Genomic DNA, 23,770 nt, shown 5'->3' with positions numbered 1-23,770 from the left:
CCTTTTCATCCCTCCGTTTCATCAACCGTCGATCCATACCTATCGCGTCGATCGTGCCATTTTTACGAGCTCGTCCAAGAAGGAGTAAGAAGAAACGCCGCAGACGAACGATTTCCTCGCGTTAATTGCTCCCTTTTCAAGGGGTTCGGACTGGGGGGAGGGATGGATAGAACGGGGTGGGTTGGTGGAGAAAAGAGGAACTGGCAAAAGACGATGATACAAAAAGAAAAGAGAGAGAGAGAGAGAGAAAAGAAACGGAGAAAAAGAAACGAGAAAGGTAGATCAAATTGGACATCGAGAAGAAACTAATAAGTTAAATTCCAAGGACAATTTTTTTAATTTAATTCTCTCTCTCTCTCTCTCTCTCTCTCTCTCTCTTTCTCTATGTATTTTTCTAATATTCTTTTTCTTTTTCTTTTTTTTTTTATACTCGTGATCTAATCTACACCGTTCAACGACGAATTCAAAGAGAGGATTTTATTTATTAATAATTTTGTTGGCTTATATAATTTTTTTTCTCTTTTCTTTTTTAATTGCTCTGGTTTTTTTTTTGTATTTTTGTTTTGTGCGTTTGTTTATCTTTTTGTTTATTATCTTATCTGTCGTTCGCAGGTTTCTTCAAGGAGCTTTTGGCGACCAGCAAGAGAGGCTTCCACGAGATGTTCAAGAAAACCTATGGGATTTTGTATGAACAAAATGCTTACGTCTTCACGGATCTCTTTAAAGAACTTGAGAATTATTATGCTAAAGGAACGGTAAGTTTGCTTTGTTTATATATATTTTTTCGTAAATATTGGTATATATTTACTTGAAAAATATTATTCATTTTTAATTTGTTTGATGACTACGATGACGATAATAATAATAAAAAATTTGTATTTAAAATAAAAAACAAAAAAAAAAAGACAGCTTTTGAAGTAAAATTCGCAAAATTTGTAATTAATAAAAAAGTTTATCGATCGAATAAAATAATCGTTTGAAAGAAGTTAAATTAATTGAAGCGTTATCTTTCTTTTTATTCTTTTCACAGGTGAATCTGGACGACACGATGGACAATTTCTTCAATACGCTTTATCAAAAAATGTTCACCGTGTTGAACAGTCAATATAAGTTCGACGATAAGTATTTGGAATGTGTGGGCGATCATATGAAGGAAATGAGGCCGTTCGGTGACGTACCTCAAAAACTCAGCGTTCAAATAAAAAGATCGTTCGTTTCGACTAGAGCTTTCAGTCAAGCTCTAACAGTCGCTGCTGACGTTCTGAAGAACATGCAAACGGTAAAAACGAAGTTACTTATTATCTCGATAATTATAAAAATAAAAAAAAAAAATTTCATTACGAATAAATTCAAGTTCTTGCAAATAAAAATTTTTTTTTACAGAAAATTGTTTCTCCTTTCTTCTTTTCTATTTTGTTTAAGCCTTTTATTCTTTCTAATAAATGTTCTAAAGCAAACGAAAGATTTAATCATGAATTCATATCGATGATACACATTCATCGATTATTTGTTATTCTCTTGATAATTATATATACACTTATTGATCAAAGTTAAAAAATAGAGTAATCGTTCGCTCATTTTTATATATTCTTTATCTTTGCAACATTTCTATACACCAATAAATAATATTTGTTTTTTCAATATTATGCACGTATAAAAACTACAGTTAATATTATGTTGAAAATCAAACGATTAATCGTTTTTCTCGTAACAGTTTTGATTCGTTGATACGAATAATAGAAACAACGAATAGATTTGTGTATCGTGATATATTATAAAATCATATGCTATCATTTGTTAATGAAAAAATTACCCAAAACGCATTCTTCTAAATTAATTAAGGACATTTCTTGCGGAAGAAAGTGTTGATGTAATTAAATGACCAAATCAATCACCAAACTTAAATCCGTTCGAACGTTTATGGAATTACATTAAACGTCGATTATAAAATTATTCTATCGCCAATAAAGAAGAATTAATGCAAAAAATTGCAAAAATATGAGCAGAATATCGATCGAGTTTTGTGCTCAATGAATTAATCGAATCAATGTCACGCAGATATGCTACAGTTATCACTAAATCCAACAATTATCGAACGTCTTATTAAATGACTACATCATAATTTGATTTGATTAATTTTCGTTCAAATACGTTATATAATAAAATTTATCTATGTTTCTTAACTTTGATCACGCCAGTTGTTGTTTCGATGTTCGATATAATACTAATTACAATCTTTATGCATGTATATTCGAAAAAAAAAAAGAAAAGAAAAGAAAAGAAAAGAAATATTATTTATTGATATGTTTATGAAGTGTTATCTCATTATGCTATTTTTAATTTCGACCAATGTAATTCGAATGATAAAGAATATATAAAAATGGCCGAACTATTATTTCGTTTCTTAAGTTTTGTCAGTAAATGTACATATATATATATATATATATATATATATATATATATATATATATATATAATCTATATATTCGTAGTTGAAATCATCAGCAGAATGTGCTGCGGCGTTGACAAGAATGACAGCCTGTCTCTCGTGCAGCGGTATCGCAGGGAAGGTGTTGGCTTGCGGCGACATGTGTACTAACGTAATGAAGGGGTGTTTAGCACAGCACGTGGCGCTTGACGGCGAATGGAATCAATTTGTCGGTCAGTAAAACGATCATCCTATTCTAACCATTCTACTCATTATTTTCTTGTAAAGAAAAATAAAATTATCTCGCAATCAGATTTCTCGATTCCATCGAATTTTTCAATCTCATTCTTTTATTTGTTTGATAAAAATAGAGGCCTTCGACAAAGTAGCCGATCGTTTACTGGGTCCGTTCAACATAGAGATGTTGATGAAACCAATAAACTTAAAGATATCGGAAGCGATAATGAACTTTCAAGAGAGCAGTAGCGACGTCTCGCAAAGGATATTCACCGGTTGCGGACGTCCTGTCTTGGGTAGACGAAGACGTAGAGATAACAGAGAATTGGAACTTGAATCGTTGAACTTCGATCAGGAAACGTCGGCCGAGGATCGTTCCTCAACCGCTGCGATATTGGACAAGCTCGTCAAAGAGATACGACAGAGGGTGAGAGATTCTCGACAGTTCTGGGTCTATCTACCGTATCAGCTGTGCAATGATGGTTTAGTCCAACCACCTAGTAATACAAAGGAATGTTGGAATGGCACCCACGTTGATAAGTAAGTTTGCATTTTTGTTTTTTGTATATATATTTTGAAAAAAATATATATATGTATATTTTAATATGTATGTATGTATGTATATATTTTTTGTTGAAATATATATATATATTTATAAATATATAAATTTGTTTGTGCGTGTATGTTATTGGAAATAAATTCAATTTTTTGCAAGTGAAATGAAATCAATGTAGATATATGTGGGAGAGCGACGGCTCATTATTTTTGTCTTTTATTTATTTATTTCATTTTATTTTTCTTTTTTTAAAACTTTGCTATATTATTAATTTAATCGATATTCAAAAAATATATATACATATACATATATTTGTAAGAATAGATAGACGACAAGATCAAATTTAAAAAAATGATTTTAATAATTTTGTCAAAAGAGTGAAAAAAAAAAAGAGAGAAAAAGAAATCGAAGCTAAATGGAATCTCAATCAAGATCACATTCCATTTATATAAAAATACTACTAGTTTCATTTGAACTAAAACAATGCTAATTAATTAACAATGAAATTTATTATTAAGTTTATTATTAATATTCGTAGATATATATATCCGGTATCTTCGGACGGAGAGACGCAACCATTAAATCCGGAAGTACGAAGTAGCGGACCAAGGCCTACGATCGTCAGAGATCAAATATTTGCATTAACGACGATAACGAATAGGCTTAGATCCGCGTTCAATGGTCAAGACGTCGATTGGATAGATACAGGTAAATTAATTAATCAATAACATATATAAATCAATAACAGAAACTTTTCGTTTCTTCGATAATAAATCAATTCCTAACGAGATCAATTAAAATCATCCTAAATCTATATGACTAAACTATCCATTCTAAAAAAACCAAAAAAAAAAAGCAAAGTATACATTCCCATCTATACTTCTTTTTTTAAATTTTATTATATCATGTTGTATTATTTCTTATAATTTATATTATACTTGTATTATTACTTTATTGATAATATTTTGGATAATTTTGTTGAATATTTCAGAGGAAACGTGGTACGGATCCGGAAGTGGTTCAGGTGATGGTTCAGGTGGTATAGACAACGAGAATCATTTCGTTGACGAAGGATCGGGTTATGGTGGTGATCATACGTCTCCAGAACAACCACCGAAACAAGCAACACCTAATAAAGGTCCAGAAGAAGTACCAACGAAGATAGATTCAGAGACCAAGCCAAATACAAACGATAATGTCAAGAAACATGGTGGCAATAATACAACGTCTACGGTTGACGTTAGTGGAGCTAGCAGACAAAAAATATCATTGTCACGAGCATTGACAACGTATTTGGTGCCGATCGTCGTTATGTGGTTTGGTGGATGTCTCACCGAGTGGCTGTGATCATACGGCATTATTATCGATCCAGTAGTGTACTACAGTGTAAATATCTTCTCTCTCATGTCTGTGTTCGTGGGAGAACGATAAACTCTTTTTCATTCGATGAACGACGATTTAACTCCTACCCACATTCTCCTAAATCAGAACCTTGCCTAACTACAACAACAACCACCCTTTTATTCTCCCAACCACCCTTTTCCAAAACCCTCGTGAACGTCGTAAAACTGATAATCCTTGAGTGACGAAAAAATTTCGTCAATATTCGTTGATAAACGATGATAAAACGAGTGAAGTTCGAGTTTTTTTTCTTTTATTTTTTTCATCCACTATCACCCCCTTTTTTCTCTTTTTCCTTTTCTTTTTTTTTTAATTTTATTTTATTTTATTTTATTTTATTTTATTTTATTACGGTTCTAGAGACACTTATGAAACGATACTCTCTTTCTTATATATATATATAGACGTTTATGTTCGTGATCGATCAATAGATCTATATCTCTTTCAAGAGTCTCCTTTACAATCTACATTATGTGAATGCTTCGATCAAATGTACTATCATCCTACTTTGTATTGTAAATCGTGTAAAGCTTCGATCGAACCGAACGAGTATACGAATTTATGTCTCGCGACGGCATTGAACTCTCCAAAGCATGAGTTCTACTACATTACTACTATACTGCTACTACTATTACTACTACTATACTACTACTATTACTATTACTACTGCTACTACTACTACTACTACTACTACTACTACTATTACTTGACCGATCCAAACTGTTTTTTTTTTCTTTTTTTTTCCTCTTTTTTTGGGAAAGGTTCTTTTTTTTATCTTCCTTATCAACTCCCTTCATCCCACCCTCTCACAACACTCCCACCCTCTTCGAACTTCGTTAACTACTACGGGGTTTTGACCGATATATTTCATCGAGTTAGATCGAAAGAGAATGTGTTAGAAAATAGAGAGAAAATAAAGAAGAAACTTTTTCATATTACAAGTTACATATTACTACTATTATTATTATTATTATTTTATTTTATCTCTTTTTTCTTTTTCTTTCTCTTTATTTTTGTTTACTTTCTTTCTTTTTTCTTTCTTCTTTTTCTTTCTTTCTTTCTTTCTTTCTTTTTAATGAAAATCTAAACTCGTCCTCGTTAAGGTAGTTTCCCGTGTGTTCTCTTTTTTTCCTTTTCTTTCCTTCTTTTTCTTCTTCTTCCTTTTTTTTTTTTGGTGTTATTTTTTTCTTTTTTGTTTCTTCGTTTCTTTCTTTCTTTCTTTCTTTCTTCTCGTATAGAAAATTACGTGTTATCGCGACGTGAAGAAACGTAATCGAAGTATCGAATTATTAAAGAAACGAAGCTGCGTGCAAATTCGAACGATTGTGTCGAGAAGAGAAAAGAGAGAAAAAAGAGGAAGTGAAAGGAAAGAAAATGAAAGAAAGAAAGAAAGAAAGAAAGCAAGAAAGAAAGAAATACAAAATAGAAATAGAAATAGAAAGAAAAAGGAAAGGGAAAAGAAAAGGGAAAAAGAAAAAAAAAATAAATATGGCGCAAAGTCCGACGTGCTGCTGAAAAGGCTGAAAAGTTAGCTCCTGTGATAAAATCAAAATTAATCGAGCTCAATCATCTCGGCCAATGACTTCACGTTTCGTACTTGAACGCGCTAAATTTCCTTCTTCGCTGTAACGCGCGAATCGAAAATAAAATAAAATAAAATAAAATAAAGTAAAGTAAAGTAAAGTAAAAATAAAGTGAAGTAAAATGGAATAAAATGAAAAAGAAATAAAAAAAGAAAATAGAAAAGAGGAAGAAGAAGAAAAAGAAGAAGAAGAAGAAAGAAAGGGACATTTTACAAATCTAGTGAAAATATTATAGAACTAATAATGCTAACGAACTAAATAATTATTTGTAATTATAATATATTATTATATTATATATATTATATTATATATTATATATATATATGTAATTAAATTAATATAAAGTTATATATTACGTTCGAAATATTTTATTGAACGGAAATAAAGCGTGCGTAATAGGTTTGTACCAACACGTACACACACACACACATATATATATATTTATTTATTTATATGTATATGTATGTGTGTGTGTGCGTGTGTGTATACGTGTATGTGTATATGTATGTAAGTATAATACCTTTTTTGCGAATTTTAATTGATCGAAACCACTTTTGTTAATTTTAACGAAACATATCTAAATGAATAAGTAGAAGGAATATTACAGGTACGCGCGGTGTATTACTTCTTTTCTCATTTCTTTTGCGAGAATAATTGATGAGAAAATTTTAAAAAGCAAAAAAAGAAAACAAAAAAAAAAGGAAAAAAAAAGAAAGATAAAGAAAATATTGTGCGTCAATGCACCAAATAGGAACAGGGTTGTCGTAGGAAGATCTTTTATATAACGATCATATTATTATAAAATTTTTGATAAAATTACTCTTTTTATGGGGTATAGATACATACATACATATATATATGTATGTATGTATGTATGTATGTATGTATGTATGTATGTGTATTTGTTGGCGGCAGTAAACCATGGTATACAAATTTATTAATTAAATTGTATTTAATGTAAAAACGACGTTCCTAATTTTTTCTTTTTCTTTTTTTTCTCTCTCTCTCTCTCTCTTCTCTGAATTTCTTCCAAGAAAGATTTCTAATGTCATTTATAAAATTCAACGCTGAAAAAACGAGAGGTTCAAGCAAGAAGTGCTTTCGAAAATAATGAATTTCATTATTTTCTCTTTTCTCTTTTTCGTCGCGCTATTGAGACGAATCGAATGTGAAAGTAAAAAAAAAAAATAATAATAATAAATAAATAAAAAAAAAAAGAAAAAAGAAAAAAGGAACTTTTGACAAAAATTGTTAAGCCTTTGGGAAAACAAATTTGTGTTCTCCTTAATGATCCACAAATAATTAAGTACGTAGATAAGTGAGTGTAATGAATTAATGTGTGTGTTATCACGTTTAAACGAAGGAAAAAAATAAAAATGCGTGTGAGAAAATATATGAGAGATGATTGTGTGTAACGTTTTGAGAGAGAGAGAGAGAGAGAGAGATAGAGAGAGAGAGAGAGAGAGAGAGAGAGAGAGCGAGAGAGAGAGAGAGATTAAAACAAACTAAGAAAAAAGAAAGAAGGATTTCTCGAAGTGCCCCCTCTAAGTACCAACTGTTAGGCAATATTTAATTCAATTAATAATAACAATTAATAACGATTTCATTATAACGATTCAATGACGTTGTTATAACAATGAAATATTTCAAACGATAATCGTTAATCATCGATTGAATGAAATATTTGCCGAACATTGATTGCTCAGTGCGTTAAAAAAAAAAAAAAATAGTAATAATAATAATATTAATATTAATATTAATAATAGTAATAGTAATAATCATAATAATAATAATAATAATAATAACAACAAAGTAAATAAATAAAAAATACTAATAAAGTAGATTTATATACGAGATATATGATTATTAAAAAAGAATTGACAATTATAAAGAGAGAAAGAGAGAGAGAGAGAGAGAGAGGGAGAGAGAAAGAGATAGAATGAATGTTGTGCGTGCAATTATCGATTTATCGAACTTTTTTTTTTTTTTCTTTTTTTTCCAGAACTTGACAACATAATAGAATTTATACGGTGTCACGATCGAATTTATGCATTTAAAAAAAGAAAATAAGGTAAAAAAAGAAAAAAGAATATATAATAAAAGAACGAGCGTATGCATTTAAACAAACACATAACACACACGCGCGCGCGCGTATATATATATGTATATGTGATTGAAAAATCCAAACAAGCCTCAAGTGACGATGCTCTTAATTGAACTCGCGTTTTAATGAGTTTACCAGCAACAAAAATAATAATAACACAACAACAACAACAACAACAACAACATAGAGACAACAAGTGTAAGAAAAATAAGGAAGAGGAGAAGAGAAGGAAAAATGAATAATAAAATATCAATGAACAACTTCTAATCTCTATCGCGAATAAAATAGATTACAACGCGTTTAGGATATTATATACGTTTTATGTATACAGTACTTATATAGAACTTTTTACGTTTACAGACACAGTTAACATTACAAGTATGATAGATTTATTAATCATTTGACGTCCGTTCGATATGAATCATTACGAGAGCGAGCGAGAGAGAGAAAGAAAAAGAGAGAGAGAGAGAGAGAGAGAGAAAATCATGGGGTAAAAAGAAAGGATAAATAAAATACAATAAAAAAGGAAATATAAAAAAGAAATAATAATAATAATAATAATAATAGTAATAATAATCATATAATATAATCATAATAATAGTAATGATGATGATGATGATGATGATGATGATGATGATGATAATAATAATAATAATAATAATAATAATAATAATAATAATAATAATAATGATAATGATAATAATGGAAAAATTTTTACCGTGATGATTCTTATCGCGAGATCATTTTTGATAATTGTATCGGATCATTGATTTTTTTTTTCTATGTTCTATTCCGTATAGTTATTTGTGATCTCCTTCGTCGTTCATATGCTAATCTAATATTCGAAAGAATACATACAGACACCATAAGATTCAACCATATCTAAATACCTACATACATACATACATACGTACATATATACATACGCAACCTGTTAACGTAATTAATGATAAGGGCGACGGTGTACGTCACTTTCCAACAAAAATAAAATAAAATAAAATAAAATAAAATAAAATAAAATAAAAAGTAAGAAGCGAAAAAAGAAAAGAAAAAAAAGATAAATAAACAAAAAAGAAAGAAAAAGAGAACGACGATTATTACTATCGATGAAAATTTGATTAATTATCATCGATTGAATTCGAGCGAGAAACAAATATAAAAATAAATACGTATACATAATAACACACGTCTCGGATCGTTTTCTTTTTCCACAATTTTTTTCTTTTTTCTTTTTTTTTTACTCGTTTCATTTATAAAAACTTTCGATCTAATAAAATTCGCCGATGCGAATAAATCATTCCTCGAATCAATTAATAGTTTTGTTTGTTCATAATTAAAAACGACCAAACGCACTATTATTATTATTATTATTATTGTTGTTATTATTATCTCCAATTACGATTGCGGACATGTACTCGAAACCTTTTCCTATCTGTGTAAAATCATCGAGAGAAAGTTCTTCGATAGATCTTTTTTCAATGTACGTACATACTTGCCATGTATATGAAATTTTTTTATTTAACGACCAAACGTAATGTAATAAATTTCAATATTCGAAGAACCACCCTTCTCATATCGTTTATAATATTTATGGTGTGTTTCACGTTCGTCAGTACGTTCTTTTCTATTTCTTTTTTTTTTCTTTCTTCTTTTTGCTATCTCGCTTTTTCTTTTCTTTCATTCTTCGCCATTCTTCTTTTTTTTTTTAAGGGAAAAGAAATATAGCGATCTTTAATCGGACAAATTCGCAAAAGAATTCATAATAAAAGAAATAAATAGATAGAGATAATAGATAACCGTGTAAATTAATATCATCTACATTTTTATATCTCTTATTTGCATATGTACGATTTATTTTTTTAATACTTTACATATTTTTTTCAAGACAATTGTTCTCTGGTCCGCTGAGGAATGAAGTGCCGGGTATTTCAATTCTATGCATATATATATATATATATATATTTTATATATATAAAATATATATATACGATAATAATTAGGAAGTGATACAAATACATAGAAGTAAATCGTTCCAATCTCTATCCTCTATTTCCTAAATCTCACTATTTAATGCAATAGAAACTAATAACGATCGTTAATAAGAAGATTAGTGTAATTAAACGTTAAAGACTTTGATAAACTTTAACTCGAAACTATTATATTCGAAATAATAACTTTTAAATAGTAGTAGTAATAGGTATGACGTATTAGCGATGAAAAAAATTATTCATAGTATAATATTATTCGCCGACATATTTCTTATTACACTTTTACATCGATATCGTTCTTCACGATGCAAATTAATTTTTTTCTTTCACACACACATACACGTCATTACTGCATTCGATTAATTCTGCAACGTGACGTAGTATATATATATATATTAATTTAAATTTCACAACTTTATGTGTGTGTGTGTATCTGTCTGTTGTATTTGCGTATGCGTGTGTACAGTAAGCGATCCATCTTCTTTTTCTTTTTTTTTTTTTTTCTTTAATTCTAAATCTTCAATATACTACTTTCTGTGTCATAGTAACGACCACAATGTGTGTTCGACGATATTTATTTTAATCGTTAATTATTAAATAAATTCAATATTGCCCAATATTTCAATATTTTCATCGGAGTTTCGATGAAAAACGAGATGTGTATTTAACAAATGCAAATTGCTTCTTAATATGCTGTGTTCTATATATATATATATATATATATCGACGTTCACACACACGCACATATATATATATACATATAATATGTATATATAATACGTATAATAATGTAGATAAATCGTGAAAGACTTGAACACTAATTTTTCGGCTTAAATATTTTGTTTCTTTAGTTTACAACATAACTACTAAATTTCTATGATATTTCTCTTTCTTTCTCTCTTTCTCTCTCTCTCTCTCTCTCTCTCTCTCTCTCTCTCTCTCTCTCTCTCTCTCTCTCTCTCTCTCTCTCTCTCTCTCTCTCTCTCTCTCTATCTATCTTTCTTTCTCTCTCTTACTTTCTCTCTTATCTCATTCTCTGTACAAAGTGACAATAGTTTACTCATTCATCAATCATATTGAACGAACTGAAAAATATGTACAATTAAATCCATAATAAGATCTATAAAGATCTAACAAGTGTTTCTTCAGTCGCTTCTTCGCCATGTAAACTTTGCTCTCTGTGTATTAGCTTCTGACGTTAGCGCAGTATGCGCTACAGGATGCGAATACGGACAAGCAGGTTTGTTACAGAAAGGATGATATTTGCATTGTTGAGTGGGATGCGAAAATACACATCCTAATTTTGTACAAGATAATCCAAACTTGCACTTTGGATGCTTGTATGCGCATTTATCTCCAAACTTGCACGCTGGGAATGCACTGTGAACGGCAATATCGATTAAAAATAGTTTCGTTAAATATTTTATCATTTTCTTCAAATTTCATTAATTCAAATTAACTTATCGATATTTAATAAACATTCTTCTTAATGATATTTATTTATTTACCTGCACATGACAGCAGGATGCATAAATGCACACTTGTTTCCAAGAGTGCAATTAGGCCAATATCGACATTTCTCTTTTGATTTATCGATCACCGTAGATACACCGCTCTCTACGTTCGGTCTCTTGTCTATTTAGGTAAAGGAGAAAAAAAAATTAAAAAAAAAAAAAAAAAAAAAAAAAAAAAAAGAAGGTAATGATAATAACAATGAAGGAGAAACATGATAATTATCGATCATCGTTATTGTCATTGAAACGTAATAATAGAATTGTACGTACGTTTAGTTGTTGTTACGCTACCATATATCATTGTAGACTTTACTTCTACTGGACTCGGTGAATGAGATCTGTTATATACTATCGGACTTAGTTTTCTTCTTTTTGTTGGTATACTCTCAACGGCGTCTACATTTTCTGTGTTACAATTTTCATTGTTCTCTTCGTTTATGTCTTTTATAATCGAGTCACCATCATCGTCCACCTCGGTTATTCGTAAAACATTTGATTCCGAATCACTTTGTCCAAGTGTATCGTTCTGTACCGTTAAAAGTGCCATTTCATCGTCCTCGTTTACCTGATAAATAAGAAAAAGAAAGAAATAAGAAATATCCAAGTACCGATAATAATTCATACCGAAGATAACCGATCTATTTTTATTTACCTCCATTTCTAAGCGTTCTTCATCGTCGGAAATAGCTTTCTCTTTTGCGAGATTATTATTATATCCATTTAAAGTAACTAAAAACTTTTGGTTGTTATCGCTTCTTTGGAATAGAGACATCACCACTCCCATATGCTCATCGGTGACGTGTGGCATATCTATGTAATTTAAGAGACATATGTATTATAATAATTTTTACTATTATAATTCCAAAAACTTACAAGGTTTAGGCTCCGATTCCACAGAGTCCGTTGTATTTAATTCGACTTGAATTTTCTCCATGACTAGCCTCTTATTAGCATTAAAACGTACAGACAAACTTTGGCTTAATTCCCTCGACGGAGCTGGCCTAAGACGCTTCAAAACTGGTTTCTTCTCCTATCAAAAGTGATTCTTTAATTAAATGATAATATCTTAATACATCAAAATTTGATGCTGAAACAATTTTGTCTCGTATATATAGCGTTACAAATAAAATAGAAAAACTTAAACAGGTAGAATTTTATTTCCTTTCCTTCCTAACTATACAGTGCAATTCATTTTTATCATTATGACCCTTAAATTTACACTCATTACAAGAACTATACCATTCATATTTTTGAGCACTTTTTTTAGAAATGTTGGACTCTTGATTTGTCTTCATATCAAGTAATCAGTAATTAAACAGCTACAGAACATAAATAAAAAATTGTAATCAGTTTGGGGTATCCTCTCAAACAAGAATTACTAAAACAAAAGATTAATCGTTATTTCGTTATACATACCAATAAACATGGTTCTGGATTCTTCTGTTTGACGACCGATTGATTGGCTTCTGCAACTGCTCTTAGCAACAATGATTGTGTCGCACGTTTCTGTAGTGGCTGCAAAGGCTTCAAAGGTCTTGGAGTCACAATAACTTTACTTGGAAGCTTAGCGTCTTCGATTTCTTCATCGTCCATATTATTTGATATCTTTTTATTAACTTTCTCTATGGCTTTAATTCTTTTTTTTTCAGTCTTTGGCGGTGTAGATTTCTTTACAGCTATTATATGAGATTTAAGAGGACCAGCGTTTACTTCATCCACTTCATCGTTTAATTCTGCTCCGATAGGTACTTGCGAAGGATCATCTTCGCTACCATGAGAAGGTTGAATAAGTGGATTCGAATAATTTTTAGAGATTACTGGTTTGAAATTATTTTTTAACGGTCCTAGTCTAGTTTTTATATTCTTGTTGCTCGTTAAAGTATTACGGTCTTGTTCTAAGCATTTGTTAATCTTATATTCTACCGTCTCTAATGCCGATTTCTGAAGTCTATGAACGTTGCTAATTCCAAGGCGATCTTTTACACTACCTGTTGATTTCTCAGGTATCTTTGATTTCAAATTAGAATTTCCTTTATCCTTCAAATCAAGCATTTTGTTTGATCGATCATTCCTAATAGTACCCAATCGACTTTTTATGTCGTTTACTCTATCTGTTTCTTGTTGTCTTATCTCTATCTCCCTATTTCTCTTTGTACGTTCCTCTATTTCGAAGTTTCTATTACGTTGAGAATTTGCGTTATGACTATTATTAAATCGTTTTCTATCAAATCGTTTATCTAATTGTTTGTGTCGTGTTTCATTATCCGCTCTTTCTCTGTAGATTTCAAATTTCTTTCTCGGTGATGCAACGCCAAGACGATTTTTGACCGAGACTACAAAAGATTTCAGTTTTTTAACGTTGTCTTCCGGGGAATTGTCATTTTCTTCTAACGATTTGTTTAATTTCCCGTCGTTATCCTTTTTCTCTGAAGATTCGTTATGTTCGTTTCCCGATTCTAAAGGTCTCTTTAAACTTCTTGTTGAAGTATTATTTGTCTTTGAGTTCCTATTAATATCTGCAGATTTCGTAGCTTCCGTGGAAGTAGTATCCTTCGTAGTATTACTTTCTTGTATCTGATGATTTGTAGGCGTGGAGACGTTGCTAGATTTATTTTCATTATGCGCTGCCTTAGGGCATTTTTCCGAACCCTTAATGTGATTTACGTAATTAGTCTGATTTGACGGGATTGTCTTTCCAACTTGTTTATGCAAAGATTTATCATCTTTTATATTTTTAACAGGAGGCTTCTCCGCATTCTGTTCAGTCGTCTGATCTTCCAAAAACGATGTTGTAGACGTTTTCCTTTTCTTCCTTTCTTCTTCTTGTTTAACTATAACAGTCGGTACAAACTCTCTCGACGACTTCTTCTTAGCGACTGTTACTTTTTGAAGCTTCTTTAAAACCTGATCGTGCAGCCAATCTACAAACGGAGTCGTACTTTCTTCTAAGAATAAATACAAATCTTCGTGCATTTGTTGACGAGATTTTTTATTCACTACCATTACTAAAATATAATCTGGTAATTCCTCATCGTAACGTACTCCTAACTCTAATAACTTCGCACGAATAGCACTCTAAATGGAGAAAATCAAAATCAAAAAATTATTCATTCATTTGAAATTGTATATAAACGAAATAAGGATTTAGGTTTTTACTTACTCTAAGTTGATTTGTTACTTCGATTCCCCGTATATCCATTCTGTTTGATTAAATCGATATCACTTCAAATAAAACAGAAAGCTTTGACTTTGTTTCTTCTTCCTTTTCTTTTCTTTTTCCTTAATATATCAAGATTGCATTAGAATTATTATGAATTATTATCGGATAAAAATATTCTCTGCCATGTTGTGTCAGACAGTCTCTTTGAGATTCTCTCCGCGATACAACTCCATCATAATTGGAATACTTACTAAAGTAGATATCGTTACACTGAACAGGGAACTTTTATTACAACATTAAAATCACTATATCGTGCTTTATAATTCATTCTGCAATGACGTATACCATTTAATTATGAAAGAAAATATTCATTGATCGACGAAATTGCAAAGGAAAAGTTTTTTTTTTTAATACGAGCAACAACGATAAATTAATGTTTCAGATCTATCAAACTTAGGTTACCGTTTACAATAATCTACCGTACTTTAATTCAAGATATTCTACAAGCTTCCAACATCTAGACATATATATTCGCATTTAGTTGGACACACTGCTAACTTAACGAGTTATTAATTTCCCGCCACAAATTCAAATCCAAAATAAAGATTAATCGTTTATTCTTACAACATATCGACGATTATACTTTTATCAAATTTCTTATATTATCATATTGATTTTACAATTGATAAGAGTGACGTATTAACCATACAAATGACTATTATTATCGATTAATAAATAAATCACTTCAAATTATAAATTGTAAATATTTATATATCAAAAGAAATAATTCGTGATATCTGCAAATTAAACGAGTAATATTTATAAAAGTTTGTAAAAAATTGTATAATGATAAATGATTTTAGAGTTATTCGATCAGTCATATTTGACACAGATAATAATTATTTATTTTTTTAATCACATATCTAATCCTCTATCTTTTGTTAGATTTTTCTATAACCTATAAATGCACACTTGGTTTCAACGTGAATTTTTTATCTCTATACACTCGTTCGTGATCGTTCGGTTATACTCGTGAAAGTTCGTATAATTACGTGTATCAATCCGTTACTAGCCGGTACTTGCATACATCACACGATCGAGTTCGCAAATTGTTACTCCTTTTGTACGTTTAATAAAGTGAATTGATTTATTTCGAAGGATCGACATACTTTCATTCATATACGTGCACGAATTTGTATGTGTTACACATCATGACACTGCTTTTTCTGAACGCAAGTAATGACAAAAAACAAAAAAAAAAAGAAAAGAAAATAGATATTCATTCTTAATAATTATTGATAATTATTGATAAATTACGTCTCTCGATTACATAAAATTTGATCGTCTTTTTACATTTGCGTTTGTAGCAATAAAGCAAGCTGAAGTACGATATTTCAGTTTTCTTCAATTGCAAATTTTTTTCCGTTTCTAGAGACGAAGTTAGCGACGATAATAACTGATAGCAACGTCAACAACGCTCGATTTTGTTCATTTTATCATGGAAACATTTGCTTCGTAATAGTCAAAGTGATAAGATTCCTTTAAAGATTTTCTCTCTTTTTTCCAGTTTCCTTTGTCGCTAAACAGCCAATCCTTAAAGTTGGAATTCGTTTGCTGTCTTCCATGGCTGGAGAATTGCAGAAACATGGGGTTGTTCCCGACGTCATTGATAAGGTACCATCTGCCGTATTGGACGTGGTCTATCCCAATAATCTCGTCGTTGAGATTGGTAAAGTTTTAACTCCTACTCAAGTTAAGAATCAACCTACAGTTAAATGGACTGGCGATGCTAATACTTTTTATACTCTTTGTATGACAGGTAACTTTAGATTTATTTTAATTTATATTATAATATAAAATAATAATCGTTTTACGAGAAGAAAAAATTAAATATATATTTTGATTTTTTCATAGATCCCGATGCACCTAGCAGAAAAGATCCTAAATTCCGTGAATGGCATCATTGGCTAGTTGCCAACATACCAGGCTCTGACATTAGCAAGGGTGAAACTCTCTCCGAGTATGTTGGCTCTGGTCCGCCAGAAGGAACTGGCCTTCATCGTTATGTTTTCCTTTTATATAAGCAACCTAAGAAATTAACTTTCGATGAGAAACGTTTAACGAATAGAAGTGGCGACAATCGTGGAAAATTCTCTATTAAGAAGTTTGCAAACAAATACAATCTTGGTGATCCTATTGCTGGAAACATGTACCAAGCTGAATTCGATGATTACGTACCAATTTTGTACAAGCAACTTGGTGGTTAAAGAATTCTACTTTCAAAAATAATATTTAGTCGTGTCATAATATTTATATAAAATATATAAAGGGAAATATATATATACTATAGGGTTCATAAAGAAATGGTATTGTACTATGGTTTTTAATAAAGTTATCAAATATAGACAAGTATGGTCATTATTTTCTCTTAATTTATATAGTTATATGTTATGAGTTTATAACAATATGAAGTTTCAAAATTGTTATTGTTTTGTAAGACATTGTTTTTAAAAATAATATAAATGAATACGACAATATTTTCAGGACATCTTACTTCATGATTTGTTAGAACCAATACAATATTCAGTCTTCGATTAAATAAGAAATATTGTTACAAGATCTTATTATTACAAATGACGACAATTGTAATATTTGAAATATTTTGTCATTATATTTCAAACAGAGAACACGGATATTTCATATAAATACAGGAACTTTACCTAACCTAACTATACAAAATTGTACGATGAATATCTTCATAAAAAATGCGTATATTACAATTTATCATAATTTCAGAAATCTCGAATATAATAAGAGATAATTTATAATAATTATTATCAACAAATTATTTCAATTTCAACTTGATTAAAGCAAAAAAAGAAAAATGTTTTGTATTACATTATCACGGAGAAAGAATATAATTTACTTGAATCTCGAATATTTGAGAAGATATTTTTTTATTTATGTAATGTACAAAATATCATGAATCTAGATCTTTTTTTTTTATCGATTAATAAATTTAAGCGAACTACAATATATATGTCGCAAGCATTATATTATTGAATGTTATTTTAGAATACATAACCACATATAAAATTATTTGTTAAAATAATATTCTTTATAAGCTATATTTTATTAAATTATATATATCGTATTATATTGTAACATAATTTATATGACAAAGTGAAAAGAAATCCAATATATTTTTCATTAAATCTTATCATTATCTTCCTTCTCCAAAAAATTGGTTTTTCTATTTCTAAATTCTAAACAAAGTGAAAATTTGTCCAATAAATTAAATTTTGTATCAGGATCACATGATGCGATAAGAGGTGTCACACGAAATCATGCTATTTTTTGATAAATTATGTTCTTCTATTAAAAATTTCATATTTTCAATAAAGTAATTTAGTTTTTTCTGCCCATCCAACTTTAAACTTTTTTTTTTTAATTTTATCTCTTTGAAATTTGTTTTATTTTTTCTAATCATTTATTTTTATTTTTTTTGCATATATATATGTATTAGTAGTAATAAAAAATAACAGATTTTATTATTTAACATGTACAATTTTTTTTTTATTTATGATTGACATCGATATATTTTTATTGCGATATCCGTTTAGATAATTTCCTAATTCTCCATGATGCATATCTTTATATTTATCTATAACTTACAAATTAATAGATCGTTCTAAAAGGTCTAGGTCATTTTTCTCTATCTTTTCTTACTTTTGTCTAATTTCTATGTTTTCTTATATATTTATATTGTCAAAAAATTGACAACAAAAATAAAACTCGTCTGGTCAATTGAATCAGAAAATATTGAAATCATTTTTATTTTTCATATTTGTTTAATTTATTTTGATTCTATTAAGAAAGAAGAGTCACAGATTTATTCTTCTTCTTGAATTCTTTGGTCATAACATTGTACTGTAAAAACTGAAAGATTAAAGTTTTTTATACTATAAACTTTCTTTTGCAACTTCTCTCGAATAATAATAATTCATTAAAGTTTACTAGTAAATGGTTTAGATTTTGCGAAGAATGAAATATCATTATCTACAAATGATTTTTTGTATATTATTAAGTTATTAATAAGTTTTTTCTCTTTTTAGAAATTGAATAAAATAGATCTTTATTACTTTGATGAGATTCTATCATCGATATTACATATTCTGATAAGAATACCAAGAAAAGATATTTAAATAAAAGATATTTAAGTCGCATTCTTTTTATATACAGTTTCATTGTTTTTCTAATATTAAATTATACAAGTATAAAAATGAGTAGAAATTTATAATAAAGAACATTGTTTTAAAAATTCATAAATTGTTTATATATGATAATCAAAAGAAAAGGTAATAATAAAATATTTATTTATTTTTATTACAATTTTATTAATATCATTGAATAATAGTCAAACAATTCCAACAAGGAAACATTACCTTTCTTATCTTTTAACTTCTAATAACTTCTATATTTTAGTTATTAATCTTTCAGATGTTCTATTCATATTTTTAAAATAACGAGGTTATGTTTTTAATAAAAATTAAATGTCGATAAAGAAAATATAATAATATTTATAGTTATCAATAAAAATTACGTCAATACGATTGATAAAACAATTTTAGAAATATTCATGGTTATACTTCGTGATATTTGTTATAAATAATTACGACGAATTATTTCGTAAATATTATTCTAATAATGGACTTTGTAAAATTATTCTAGATTACATCATGAATATATGAATATATAAATTTATTAGTTTCACGAAGGAACTACACCATAGAATAATTATTAACTCATTAACTTTGCTTAATTAATTATTTAATGAATTTATTAATTCGATCATAGAATTCGATTACGTTTGTTAAATGCACATTTCTTTCTTATGAGAAAAGACGTATACACAGGTACAAATGTATATCATAGATTTGCTTTAAATAAATTTAAACGAAACACTAAAATATTCGACGATAGACGCAACAATGTCAAATAAAACACAATTAAGTTTCAAACGTGATTAGTTCCATTCTGATAAAAGAATTAAGAAGAAACGTTTCAAATATTAAAAATTAAGAAGAAATATATACGCAGGCTCTCCTTGATTTTGTTTTACTTAGAGGTTATATATAAAATAAACAAAAGACGATCGAACTAGTTCGTTCGAGTTAGTGATAAAAGAGGTCACCTTTTACGAATTAAACAACTCAACAACAGAGACAATGTCTAACTAATCTTCGAGAAATTTGTAAGACTAAATTATGTCCGAACGAACAAAAATAAAAACAAACGTATATACAGTGTCCCACGTTTATAGAGAAAGAAACAAATCTCTTGATTATAATATGCGGTTTAATGGCGATGCAAGATTATTCCTTTACAATATATTTTATAATATTTTATTATAATAAATTACTTTATATATGGCACTTCAAAATTCGTTTCAATAAACAATAATAAATAAAAAAAAAATCTAACATTCGATTTGTAAAAAAAAAAAAATGGCGCCATATAATGTGTTCTTTAATATCACATAAATTCGTAAAAAATAACTTTTTTTTTTGTAAATTCAATACTTCACGAAATATCCCATTTTTTTTTCGAGATAAACGGAACATCCTATATATACTTATATATATATATATACATACATACGTGTATGCGTGTGTGTTTTTTTAAACATATGTAATAAAAACTGAAATATTATTTATATCAAACTATCAGTAAAAAAAAGGATTAGTTTCAATTTTTTACTAATAGATGGTGCTCTTAAGTGACATTATCGACGATGTACGAATGGTTGCATATTTTTAGGCACGACAAATATTTATAATATTTGCATAAACAATTAGAAAGATTTTTCAAAAATTACATATACGTGATATATCTCTAACAAAATATCTGATAACGTACGTATACGTATTATTACAGTTTTCATAAATGTAAACGTTTCAAAAAAAAAAGTTGCTATTTTTTCAAAGGTCAAACGTTTTTCTTTTATATTTTTTTTTGTTTCGTTCCCTTTCGTTTTCAACATATTCTTTTCTTTTGCAACATATTAAAAAGTAAAATAAAATGCTAAATCTAATGTTAACGTGGTATAATCGTTTCTTTTTTTAATATATAAGAAAAATATTTGTTACTCTCATCAAGATCATATTTAGTAATAAAAAGAAGCAGTTGCATAAATTTTTAGAAAATCGTCTCTCTCTCTCTCTCTCCCACGTTAATCTTCTCACTTTTTCTTTTATTGTTTCCTAATTTAATTATTCTGTCATTTATAGAATTCTCTATTTTTTTTATCCAATCGTGATGTTTGCCTGTGAAATCATGATTATTAAACAATCTTATCCAATTAAATATCTGTATTTTCGCTGTTTCTTTAATAGTCTTTTTATTTCCTGCATCATTTCTCACTCTTTTTTAATTATGGAATTCGATACTATGTAGACGTGTATTTTTGCCTAACCTCTTAATTATCTCAAAAGTACTACTATAAATACTATTATAAATGTTAATAAAATAATTTAAATGTTCACAGCTAATTGTTTCCAAAATATCATTATAAAATACCATTTTAAATACTATTGTGAATTATAAATTTTAATCGAATTATTTAAATAAAAAAAATTTATTTTATCACTTTATTCTTAACCTTTTATTCCTTTAGCGCAATTTATATTATAGATTAAATATTTGCTTTTATATCAAATACTTCCATTATTTTTCTTATCCAAACAATTGATCTTTATATTTCAAATTCTGAACGAAGTAAAAATTTGTTCTGTAAATTAAATTTTGTATTAGAATCATATGATTCTAGAAGGGACGGCGCACATAATAAATTATTATGTTGTCCTATTAAGAATTGTAAGAATTTCTAATTCTGGACAAAGTGAAAACTTTGAAATTTTACATAATTACAGGAAGAACTTAGTTTAATCTAATTGTACGAACAATATAAAAATATTTTTATATGATATTTCTATATCATAATATCAGAAATCTTTGAAACCATATAGTAGTTAATGATTATAAAATTTGCACGGATAGATCAAATTATGATTAAATAATTATACATATAACCATATTGCAATCTTTTATTACATTTTAAACTATTTTTACATATTTAACTTTATGAGATTATAAGTTTAATATATATCGTACCTTATATTTTTATCAGTGATAAGATTAACAATATATAGGTTAACAATATATAGGTTAACAATATAAGATTAATAATATAAGATTAACAATAAAAAACTGCAAGGATGGATAATCAGCATTTCCAACAAACATTCCATCAAATTCCTATTATATATATCACATAAATTCGTCCGTTGTATGCTTCCTGTTTATTTCGGAAATATATCTAAGAATTCTATACATCAATCAATAATCTTCTTACACAAAGAAATATCAAAGAAACTTTAATAATTAAAATATATTAATAAAGTAAAAATATTTTCTATATATCTATTATATCATATTATGCAATATCTGATAATACCTATACATAATTTTTAGATTTGTAATTATTTAAACAAAAGGAAAAATATCCTTTGAAATTCTTGAAATAGTTTAACTCGTTAATAGCTGGAGATCTAATATCTGTTAAACAAATATGTATAAATCATTTGCTTTATCGATATAAGGAAGATCTATAGCATTTTTAAACAAACATTTATTTTCAGAGCATGCTTCATCGGACATCTTTATGAATTCATAATTACCAAAATTAACATTTGAAAAGTAATTCTTGATACTTGGGAGGATACTTGTAAATTTAGATAGTACTTATAAATCTGAGCTACAAAGACAAACCAATGTCATTCTTCTATTATTTATTTTTATATAAAAAACAATTTTATTACTAATAAATATCATTAAATTATAAAAACTCGTCTCTCAAATATCTTATGTAAATCAATAATTGTAACATTGGTGATATTTGTAAAGCATGATTATTTCATTTTCTAAATCTATCTTTATTTTGAATATTAATATTCCGAATATAATTGAATGCTTCGAAAGATGAAATTTTCTTTTAAATTTTAAATGTATCACTTACCATTATACGTTTGCACCACTTCTTCTTCTTCTTCCCAATTTTTAGGTTAATACTTCGAATTTCGATATCTTTACAATTTTCCACCACCATTATGTCGAATAAGAGACGTTCGTAAAACGGGATAAGGCGTTTTAAAAGAATAAGCGTCTTTAACGAGTAAAATGTTGAAATTACGTTGGTCTTTGCTTCCAGTCCCTTCGCTATGTATTTACAGAATGACTTAAGACTGTTCATAACCTTCCGTACGAAGCGTGTGCGACGTTAGCGACACGTATGGACAAAATGCGAACTACAAACGATAGATATAAATAAAATATTACTATTACGTATCTCTCGCAGTATTCATGACAAAAGTATATAGAATAGTAAATATAATTGACATATATAATAACTGGTACATAAACATGCGACGAAAGAAACCAAATTTCAAAAATAATATATTATTTTTAAATAATTTATTAATTTAATATAGAAATCTCATAAATAATTCACGAATATTCATAGTTATTATATTAGTTTAATATAAGTGATTATTTTTATATATTTTCTTTTAATTTTTTATTCTCATTCAATTTTTATTATTTTATTTAATATAAACTAATAATAATAATAATAATAATAATAATAATAATAATAATAATAATAATAATATTAGCGATAATTTATAATAGTATTCCAGAAATATTAGAAATTATTATAAATTACTTTAATTTAAAAATTAC

General features: G+C 28.1%; 4 protein-coding genes across 16 annotated transcripts in view; 2 read left to right on the top strand and 2 right to left on the bottom strand.

Annotated features, from left to right (window-relative positions):
* The window catches only part of LOC127070651 (glypican-6), a 265,597-nt gene extending 259,292 nt beyond the window's left edge, over positions 1 to 6,305 (top strand). For all 3 annotated transcript variants that reach the window (XM_051008900.1, XM_051008899.1, XM_051008901.1), the window contains 6 exons: positions 613 to 755; positions 1,031 to 1,279; positions 2,493 to 2,661; positions 2,800 to 3,205; positions 3,760 to 3,929; positions 4,213 to 6,305. In XM_051008900.1, coding sequence (XP_050864857.1) covers positions 613 to 755; positions 1,031 to 1,279; positions 2,493 to 2,661; positions 2,800 to 3,205; positions 3,760 to 3,929; positions 4,213 to 4,568 — 1,493 coding nt within the window. In that variant the 3' untranslated portion in view covers positions 4,569 to 6,305. The remainder of the gene's footprint in view (positions 1 to 612; positions 756 to 1,030; positions 1,280 to 2,492; positions 2,662 to 2,799; positions 3,206 to 3,759; positions 3,930 to 4,212) is intronic.
* Positions 6,306 to 11,180: 4,875 nt separating this feature from the next.
* Positions 11,181 to 15,439, bottom strand: LOC127070646 (zinc finger CCCH domain-containing protein 14). Its single transcript, XM_051008887.1, has 7 exons — positions 14,972 to 15,439; positions 13,228 to 14,886; positions 12,685 to 12,841; positions 12,464 to 12,621; positions 12,082 to 12,376; positions 11,806 to 11,932; positions 11,181 to 11,677 (listed from the first exon to the last, which is right to left on the bottom strand). Exons 1-7 carry the CDS (start codon positions 15,008 to 15,010, stop codon positions 11,443 to 11,445), a joined length of 2,670 nt encoding a protein of 889 aa, XP_050864844.1. The 5' UTR covers positions 15,011 to 15,439; the 3' UTR covers positions 11,181 to 11,442.
* Positions 15,440 to 16,038: 599 nt separating this feature from the next.
* Positions 16,039 to 17,380, top strand: LOC127070673 (protein D2-like). The gene is made up of 3 exons (XM_051008962.1): positions 16,039 to 16,207; positions 16,539 to 16,790; positions 16,886 to 17,380. Exons 1-3 carry the CDS (start codon positions 16,183 to 16,185, stop codon positions 17,236 to 17,238), a joined length of 630 nt encoding a protein of 209 aa, XP_050864919.1. The 5' UTR covers positions 16,039 to 16,182; the 3' UTR covers positions 17,239 to 17,380.
* Positions 16,539 to 23,770, bottom strand: part of LOC127070652 (alpha-1,6-mannosyl-glycoprotein 2-beta-N-acetylglucosaminyltransferase) — a 48,651-nt gene continuing 41,419 nt past the window's right edge. For all 11 annotated transcript variants that reach the window (XM_051008908.1, XM_051008911.1, XM_051008906.1 and 8 more), the window contains one exon: positions 16,539 to 17,059. The gene's annotated coding sequence lies outside the window, so the exon portion shown is untranslated. The remainder of the gene's footprint in view (positions 17,060 to 23,770) is intronic.

The sequence above is a fragment of the Vespula vulgaris genome, chromosome 19 (genome assembly GCF_905475345.1).
Source record: "Vespula vulgaris chromosome 19, iyVesVulg1.1, whole genome shotgun sequence".
NCBI lineage: Eukaryota > Metazoa > Arthropoda > Insecta > Hymenoptera > Vespidae > Vespula > Vespula vulgaris.
Note: the sequence above shows the minus strand (reverse complement) of the source record. Positions and strands in the feature narration are given on the sequence as shown.

Excerpts from the sequence above, each read along its gene's own strand:
- LOC127070646 (XM_051008887.1), bottom strand. The coding sequence starts at position 15,010 with ATGGATATACGGGGAATCGAAGTAACAAATCAACTTAGA. Across the intron at positions 11,933-12,081 it reads TAGCGTAACAACAACTAAAC|ACAAGAGACCGAACGTAGAG; the intron begins GTACGTACAATT and ends TTACCTAAATAG. Across the intron at positions 11,678-11,805 it reads CATCCTGCTGTCATGTGCAG|TGCATTCCCAGCGTGCAAGT; the intron begins GTAAATAAATAA and ends TGCCGTTCACAG.
- LOC127070673 (XM_051008962.1), top strand. The coding sequence starts at position 16,183 with ATGACACTGCTTTTTCTGAACGCAA. Across the intron at positions 16,208-16,538 it reads ACTGCTTTTTCTGAACGCAA|TTTCCTTTGTCGCTAAACAG; the intron begins GTAATGACAAAA and ends TCTTTTTTCCAG. Across the intron at positions 16,791-16,885 it reads TTATACTCTTTGTATGACAG|ATCCCGATGCACCTAGCAGA; the intron begins GTAACTTTAGAT and ends ATTTTTTCATAG.